Raw genomic sequence first — 8,869 nt, 5'->3', positions numbered from 1 at the left:
GTAAAAAAGTTGGCTTAAAGCTCAACATTCAGAAAACGAAGATCATGGCATCCGGTCCCACCACTTCATGGGAAATAGATGGGGAAACATTGGAAACATTGTCAGACTTTATTTTTCTGGGCTCCGAAATCACTGCAGATGGTGACTGCAGCCATGAAATTAAAAGACGCTTACTCCTTGGAAGAAAAGTTATGACCAACCTAGATAGCATGTTCAAAAGCAGAGACATTACTTTGCCAACAAAGGTCCGTCTAGTCAAGGCTATGGTTTTTCCTGTGGTCATGTATGGATGTGAGAGTTGGACTGTGAAGAAGGCTGAGTGCTGAAGAATTGATGGTTTTGAACTGTGGTGTTGAGAAGACTCTTGGGAGTCCCTTGGACTGCAAGGAGATCCAACCAGTCCATTCTGAAGGAGATCAGCCCTGGGATTTCTTTGGAAGGAATGATGCTGAAGCTGAAACTCCCATACTTTGGTTATCTCATGCGAAGAGTTGACTCATTGGAAAAGCCTCTGATGCTGGGAGGGATTGGGGGCAGGAGGAGAAGGGGACGACAGAGGATGAGATGGCTGGATGGCATCACTGACTCGATGGACGTGAGTCTCAGTGAACTCCGGGAGTTGGTGATGGACAGGGAGACCTGGCGTGCTGCGATTCATGGGGTCGCAAAGAGTCAGACACGACTGAGCGACTGATCTGATCTGAATCTGTCAAGGGTCCTTAAAATTTTGAAAGTTTTTTAAAAAGATACTTTTCTAGAAAACTTTGAAGGTCTGAGGGAACCCTATATGCTTTTCGAGATTTCTTGCTCATTCACTTACTTTAGACTCAAAATAATCTTCTGAATAGTAAGCATTCAGATGCTGACCTGAACCTACCACAGGTTCTAATGAAACATTATGAACGCCAGCGCCGTCCTAATGCTGTGTTCGCAGATGTGAGGAAGAGCTTTTCGCATGAGCAGGTGACCCTGGGTATTTCATAACTGGACCTGCTGAACCCTGGGGAGTGATGGCGGAGCAGATGTAACCTCCTGCAGCGTTCTCTGTGGTCTGAAGTGTTCGTGCTGAGTGACTGCACCAAGCCTTGTAACCCACTTCCGACCAAACCTGATGCTATCCTGGTCGTGTTTTAGCTCTTCCTGTTTTTGGGCTGCTTGGGAATTTAGACGATTTAGGAAGGTCATAGCTTCCGAGGCGAGTAGGATGCCGGCTGGTGGTGCTGTGTTTAGCTGTCTGCTTCAGTCAGTGCCAAGTTCTCAGGATGCTTGGTGTGGGTTGGTGGCGATTAGTGGAGGCCATGCAAGCGAAAACTGCCAGTGTTTCCTAAACAGTGACTTGGTTTCCTTTCTCAGTCTCCGCTTGGTGCTTTAGCTGTCGGGGTGAGTCTAGGGACCTAAGAGATGGTCAGGCCGCTCCGTGGACGGAAGGCTGAGCTCCCCTGGCCTCGCCCTTCTCCTGTGCTGCTCCTGCCAAGGGGGCCGTTGCAGGACACACGGCTGCCCTGGTGAGCTGCGCTAGTCTGTGAAAGTATTAGGTATTAAACCCACGTTTCTCAAGTTAAATGATCAGTAAGCTGCTTACCGATAGAAAAAAAGCTGCTTTATCTTCAATTTTACAAACCCTGCGTCTCTATCTTTAGTGAGTGGTGAAAGTGAAGGACTGAAATATCCTGAATAAAATGCCTGCTAAATGCAAAAGAACTGTTAGTCATGTTCAGTATACTAATTTTTTCTCCTTGTAAGTTTTACCACTCTTTTTATTGCCTGAGGTGTAGTTGATTTATTTTTTAAAAAGATGTGTTTTAATTTTTTTTTTTGGCTGAACTGCTTCGTTACTTCGCACAGGCTGTCTCTCGTTGCAGTGAGCGGCCTCTCCGCACTGCAGTGCCCGCTCCTCTTGTGAAGCTCGGCTCCAGCGTGCGGACGCAGCAGTCGTGGCACCTGGGCTGAGCTGCCCCTCGGCATGTGGCGTCCTCCCAGACCAGGGGTGGAACCCGTGTCCCCTGCATGGGCAGGCGGGTGCTTAGCCAGGGGACCATCAGGAAAGTGCCAAGAGATTTCCAAATTTACTGTTATTTTTCCCCATGAATTATGATTACATTGATTTTTGATCAGCAAGTGGAAAGCTAGTCTTTTGATTACTTAGCTGATTTTTTTAAATATCAGGTTTACTGAAGTCCAGTTCACATATAATAAAATTTACTACTGACAAACACATTGACCACAATTCAAGGTACTGATCACCTTCACCACCCCCAGAAAATCCCTTTGTGGTCACCCTCTTCCTCCACGCCAGCAGCTCTTTCTTGAGATGCTTCGGCGATAGACTCAGCAGCGCGCGGCCTCGGGTGCCTCTGAGAGCCGCCCGCGCTGCCTGTGGTCCCCTCTCGAGTGGCCTCTGCCCCACCACCGCGCTGCGCTGTGTCCCCCCCATCAGCGGAAAGGCATTGGGCCGTTTGCAGATTTTGGCAGTTATACATAAAGCTGCTTTAAACGGTCACATCTAGGTTTAGCGTGAGCCTGTGCACTCGTGCGCCTTGGGTGAGCAACGTGGGAAGGGGCGGCTGGGTCGCACGTTAAGAGCTGTTTGCTTTTATAACCGGGGCGGGCTTCCCTGCAGTGCGGTGCTGTTGCCACAAGCAGTGCTGAGGAGCTTTATTGTTTACATTCTTCACAGCTCTTGTTTTGGCAGGGTTTATTTTTTAATAGCCATATTAATAGGTGTGGAGTGCTATCTCATTGTGGTGTTGATTTGCATTTCCCTATTGACTCATGACGAAGAAGGCAGTGGCACCCCACTCCAGTACTCTTCCTTGGAAAGTCCCATGGACGGAGGAGCCTGGTGGGCTGCAGGCCATGGGGTCGCTAAGAGTCAGACATGACTGAGCGACTTCCCTTTCACTTTTCACTTTCATGCATTGGAGAAGGAAATGGCAACCCACTCCAGTGTTCTTGCCTGGAGAATCCCAGGGACGGGGGAGCCTGGTGGGCTGCTGTCTATGGGGTCGTACCGAGTCGGACACGACTAAAGCGACTTAGCAGCAGTAGCAGAAGCATTGACTCATGATGTTGAGCATTTTTTTTTATATGCTTGTTTGCCATCTTTATATCTTCCTGGGAAGTTTTAAGATATTATGCCCTTTTTTAAATTGGGTTGTATGTTTTCTTATTATGGAGTTTTGAGACATCTTTGTATATTCTAGAAACAAGTCCTTTTACGGATTTGCGTGTATATTCTCCCAGCCTGTGGCTTGTCTTTTGATTTTCCTAATAGTATCTTTAGGAGAAGAGACGATTTTAATTTTGGTGAAAGTTATTTATTCCTTGTTTTGTGGATTGTGCTTTTGGTGTTGTATGTGAGAAATCTTTGCCTAATCTTAAGGGTGTAGAATTTTTACTGTGTTTTTGGAATTTTATGGATTACATTGTACATTTTAGGTCTTTGATCTGTCTTGTGTTAATTTTTGTGTATGGTATAAAGCACAGGTTGACACTTTTTTTTTTTTGGTCTGAGGATGTCAATTATTCCCGTACCATTGTTGAACATGTTTGGTATCATTGTTGTTCGGTCACTGAGTCACATCTGACTCTTTGTGCCCTCATGGACTGCAGCATACCAGACTTCCCTGTCCATCACCATCTCCCAGAGTTTGCTCAAACTCATACCCATTGAGTCAGTGATGCCATCCAACCATCTTATCTTCTTTTGCCCCCTTCTCCTTCTGCCCTCAGTCTTTCCCAGCATCAGGGTCTTTTTCCAGTGAGTTGACTCTTCACATTAGATGGCTGAAGTATTGTAGCTTCAGCATTAACCTAAAGGTTAGTTTCCTTTAGGATTGACTTGTTTGATCTCCTGGCAGTCCAAGGACTCGCAAGTCTTCTCCAGGACCACAGTTGGAAAGCATCAATTCTTCGGTGTTCAGCCTTGTTGATGGTCCAACTCTCATGTCCATACATGACTACTGGAAAAACCGTAGCTTTAATTATACAGACCTTGTTGCCAAAGTGATGTCTCTGCTTTTTAATATGCTGTCTAGGTTGGTCACAGCTTTTCCTCCAAGGAGCAGGGATTTTTTAATTTCATAGCTATAGTCACTATGCCAAAGCCTTTGTGTGGATCACAACAAACTGTGGAAAATTCTTCAATAGATGGGAATACCAGACCACCTGACCTGCCTCCTGAGAAATCTGTGTGCAGGTCAAGAAGCAACAGTTAAAACTGTGCATGGAACAATAGACTTGTTCCAAATTGGGAAAGGAGTATGTCAAGGCTATATATTGTCACTCTGCTTATTTAACTTATATGCAGAGTACATCATGCAAAATGCCGGGCTGAGTGAAGCACAAGCTGAAATCAAGATTGCCAGGAGAAATATCAATAACCTCAGATATGCAGGCGACACCACCTTATGGCAGAAAGTGAAGAACTAAAGAGCCTCTTGATGAAAGTGAAAGAGGAGAGTGAAAAACTGGCTGAAAACTCAACATTCAGAAAACGAAGATCATGGCGTCCCATCACTTCATGGGAAACAGATGGGGGAACAGTGGAAATGGTGAGAGATTTTATTTTCTTGGGCTCCAAAATCACTGCAGATGGTGACTGCAGCCATGAAATTAAAAGATGCTTACTCCTTGGAAGAAAAGCTGTGACCAACCTAGACAGCATATTAAAAAGCAGAGACATTACTTTGCCAACAAAGGTCCGTCTAGTTAAAGCTTTGGTTTTTCCAGTAGTCATGTATGGATGTGAGAGTTGGACTATAAAGAAAGCTGAACGCCGAAGAATTGATGCTTTTGGACTGTGATGTTGGAGAAAACTCTTGATTGAGAATCCCTTGGACTGCAAGGAGATCCAACCACTCAATCCTACAGGAAATCAGTCCTGAATATTCATTGGAAGGACTGATGCTGAAGCTGAAACTCCAATACTTTGGCTACCTGATGCGAAGAACTGACTCATTGGAAAAGACTGATGCTAGGAAAGGTTGAAGGCAGGAGGAGAAGGGGATGACAGAGGATGAGATGGTTGGATGGGATCACTGACACTATGGACATGAATTTTAGTAAGCTCCTGGAGTTGGTGATGGACAGACAGGGAAGCCTGGCGTGTTTTAGTCCATGGGGTCGCAAAGAGTCAGATGCAACTGAGCCACTGAACTGAACGGTTTGTGTTAATGCTGTTTATTATAGTTCTTTTAATTTGGATATCTCTGGCACATAGTCCTAAAAAGAGGAAGCTAACAAGGGTCTTTAATAAATCTGGACTGTTCGTTTTATAATATGTTATATAATACTAGAGATTCATTTAGTTGTATATTAACCTCATGCTTTTTGTTGAAGGTCTCAAGATTCTGCCCTCCAAGAAAATCTCGCCATGATTGGATAGGACCTCCGGATAAATATTCAAACCTTCGACCTATTCACTTTTATATCCCTGAAAATGAGTCACCGTTGGAACAAAAGCTAAGAGAACTGAGACAAGAAACACAAGAATGGAACCAACAGTTCTGGGCAGACCAGAATTTGACTTTTCATAAGGTATGTTTAGGTTTCAGGTCAGAATGAGCAATAATACAGTTGACCACTTGGGGGCGCTGGGTCTTTAGTATCTGCTTTGCCTTTTAGTTACTTGGCAGCTTCTCAGTCCCTCCCCTCCCTACATATAGGTGTGTGTATCAGTTTAAAATCAGTATGTAACTGTAGAGAAGAAACATTGGTCCTTCAAAGACTCACAGGTCTTGAGGCTCTCCAGGAACTAAAGAGAGTGAGTAGCAGGGCCCGGGCTAGAGTTGCGGACGCCCGTGTATACACGCCTGTGTGTGTGTTTATGGCAACAAGGGGGTCTGGGCTGCGCTGTCACTCTTCCTGAGAATTCGGAATTCTTAACAGCGCGCTCGTCAGTAAGCTCCGTGAGAAAGAAGTCTAACTGCTCTAATCCAGAAGGAAGACTGAGGCGGTGTGTGTTTTACCCATTTGGGCAGGCTAAGTCAAACGGAGTGTATTTATCTTCTGTGGATTCCTAAAAAACAGTGTCTCCCTAGGTTTATTAAAGCTCTCATTTTTAAATCCTCTCTCAAGCACGGAACTTTTAACTAAGTTGAGATGTTTTAAAATGGGCTTTGAGATGGACTGCTTCTCAGGAAACCCACATCCAGACTTCTCCAGAGTGCTGAGAGCTTGTCCTAGCCAAGGAAAACAGACGAAGAAAGGGAGTTCTGATAGCTGTCTTCTTTTAGGAAAAAGAAGAATTTGTTCGCTCAAGACTCAAAGCCAAAGGCCTGGATCTGAGAGCTGCACCAGGTTAGTCTGTTCTTTTTCTGCTGTCCTCTGCTGGAGCAGCTGTGCGGGAAGGTGAAGAAGAAAGGCCGCTGCAGGCTTCCGTAGCAGACTGCAAGGGGCGCCGGTCGGACCGTTGGCCGAGGAACCAAGATCCTGCTTGTCTCTGCACAGCCAAGAAAGGAAGCCAGGGGCCTGGGGGATGTTGAATGAAGCAGTGAAAGCTCAGGGGACGAGTCTGGTTCCGTGGGGCAGGCAAGTTCTCGGTGGGACGTGTGTCCGTCCTCCCCACATTCCCTCTTCTCCCTCTGGGCGAGGTCAGCCCTCTCATCATTCTGGGTCCTTCCAGTCGATGACCTCTTGCTGACCTTTGGACTTCCATCCCGAGGTCCCGTGGCTTCAGCAGCCTCTCTCTTTCCTGCCCTGGCCTCTCCCCCTCGATCCTTGACGGCAGTTCCTGGTCCCACCAGCCGTGAGCTGGAGGCCGCGGGGTCACCCTGGAAGCCTCTCCCCACCCTGTGGTCTGTCCTCCAGTTTGCCTCTGGCCGTTGCTCAGCACCATTGCTGCCCCCTGTCTGGGAAACCCGGCTGTAGTTCAGGCCCTTGGTAACTCTGCTCAGTGCAGGACCTTCCTGATTGGCTCCCTGGCCCCCCGTCTTGGAATCAGGGGTCTTCAAGCTTTCTGTAAAGAGCTGTAAATGGTTGAGTCTTTCCTGGCCATGAGGCTCTCTCCCTCAACTACTCAACCCTGCTGTTGGTCTGTGAAAGCAGCTGTGGAAAATACATAAATTAATGGGCATGAACTCGCCCCAATAAAGCTTTGTTTACAAGACCAGGTGTAGGCCAGCCTTGGCCTACAGGCTGTAGTGTAGCCCCTCATGCCTGAAATCCATTCTTTGCAGTAGCCAGACTCTTCTACAAAAACCAGCTTTGACAGCTGCCCCTCAGCTTGTTTAGGCATTTAGATTTCCTGTGGCGGCAGGACAGCCACGCCCCTCCATGTGATTGGAGCTGGCCCGGCCCGTGCCGGTCTCGCCCCTCCCCAGGCTGCGCCTGGTATGCTGGGCACAGGCTGCACTCGGCTCCCCTGCCTGCCCTGCTGGCCTTTCTTTGTGGATGGAGAGTCTCGTGCTCAAAATAACCTTTCGTCGTTTTCTCCAGCTGTTGATGTTAGACCTGAGTGACGTTTTATACTGGTGCTTAAGCAGATGTCTTCTGCTCAACATTCTGATGGGAAACCTGAAACCACTGGCCCTAAAGCCAGGTCTGTGTTGGGCTGGAGCACCATCACTGCCTGCGCACGCAGCCTTGCCGGTGTGCGTTAGGGTCTGGGGCTGGGGAGGGTGGAGCAGCGCCCGTGCTGGGCTCGGCTGTGTGCCGTCTGCTGCACGGGCCCATCGGGGTCTAGGAGGGCAGGAGCCAGCCAGAGTGCGGTGTCCCGGCGGGTTTTGTTTGTTTGCTGGGCAATAAATACATTTTTAATTAATTTATTTGGTTGCCTCAGGATCATCGCTGTGGCACGAGGGGTCTTCTGATCCTGTGCACAGGCTTCTCTTTGGCTGTGGTGCGTGAGCTTATTAGTTGCTCCTTGGCATGTGGGTCTTAGTTCCCAGACCAGGGGTCAGACCTGCATCCACTGCATTGGCAAGCGAGGTCTCAACCGCTGGCCGACCAGGGAGGTCCCCAGCGATACATATTTTAATCTTTGTTTTATTTTTTATGATGACAATCTTCAAGTTTCTTTTTTATCTCACATTGCACACTCCCATTGACTCCCTCCCAGTGTGAGGCCAGGGCGGGGGCTCTCTTCCCAAAGCCTGGAACGACAGTCCCGATTCCAGGACTGCCCTGCCATCTGCATGTGTTTTCTGCAGTTTCCTGCAGTGGCTCCGTGAGTGGGTACTGTTAGTTACTGGTATTCTCCGGAAGGACTGGTGCTGAAGCTGGAGCTCCGGTGCTTTGGGCACCAGATGCAAAGAGCCAACTCATTGGGAAAGACCCTGATGCTGGGAAAGATTGAGGGCAGGGGGAGAAGGGGACGACAGAGGATGAGATGGTTGGACAGCATCACCAACTCCATGGACATGAGTTTGAGCAAACTGGGAGATGGTGAAGGGCAGGGGAGCCTGGTGTGCCGTAGTCCAAGGGGTCGCACAGAGTCGGACACGACTGACCGACTGAACAGCAACTACTGTCACTTTTACCATTTTGTGGAGGCGGTGCCTGGGGGCAAGCTGTTTGACCTCAGTCACACGGTGAGCGAGTGGAGGGGCCCAGGTGCTGTCCTGGAGAACGGGGCCCAGGCCACGGCCTCGAGCCCTCTCCCACAGACGGGGAAGTTGTTGTTGTTACTATTGTGGGTTCCTACTGACATTGTGACTGAGTATTGAAAGATGGGCCTTAATTAGATTTCAGACTAGTTTGTAAGAAAACAGGAAGGAATGTACTGAAGCAAGGGTTCAGGAGGGGAGCTGCCTGCTGTGTCAGCTGTTTAGACAGCTGCCAGCTTGCAGTGGGGGAAGCGCGGTGTATGTGAGGGTAACAGCTGTGCCGCCCCCTTGGGCCAGAACCCGAGTGTGCGATGCCTGAGTGT

At 48.3% G+C, this 8,869-nt stretch overlaps 1 protein-coding gene across 1 annotated transcript in view; it reads left to right on the top strand.

Annotated features, from left to right (window-relative positions):
- Window positions 1-5,265: 5,265 nt before the first annotated feature.
- Window positions 5,266-8,869, top strand: part of APOPT1 (apoptogenic 1, mitochondrial) — a 10,742-nt gene continuing 7,138 nt past the window's right edge. Inside the window, exons 1-2 of the mRNA XM_010851317.1 lie at window positions 5,266-5,538; window positions 6,237-6,300. Coding sequence (XP_010849619.1) covers window positions 5,281-5,538; window positions 6,237-6,300 — 322 coding nt within the window. The 5' untranslated portion in view covers window positions 5,266-5,280. The remainder of the gene's footprint in view (window positions 5,539-6,236; window positions 6,301-8,869) is intronic.

The sequence above is a fragment of the Bison bison genome, unplaced genomic scaffold (genome assembly GCF_000754665.1).
Source record: "Bison bison bison isolate TAMUID 2011002044 unplaced genomic scaffold, Bison_UMD1.0 scf7180017864302, whole genome shotgun sequence".
Taxonomy (NCBI): domain Eukaryota; kingdom Metazoa; phylum Chordata; class Mammalia; order Artiodactyla; family Bovidae; genus Bison; species Bison bison.
This window is presented reverse-complemented; position numbering and strand designations above follow the sequence as displayed.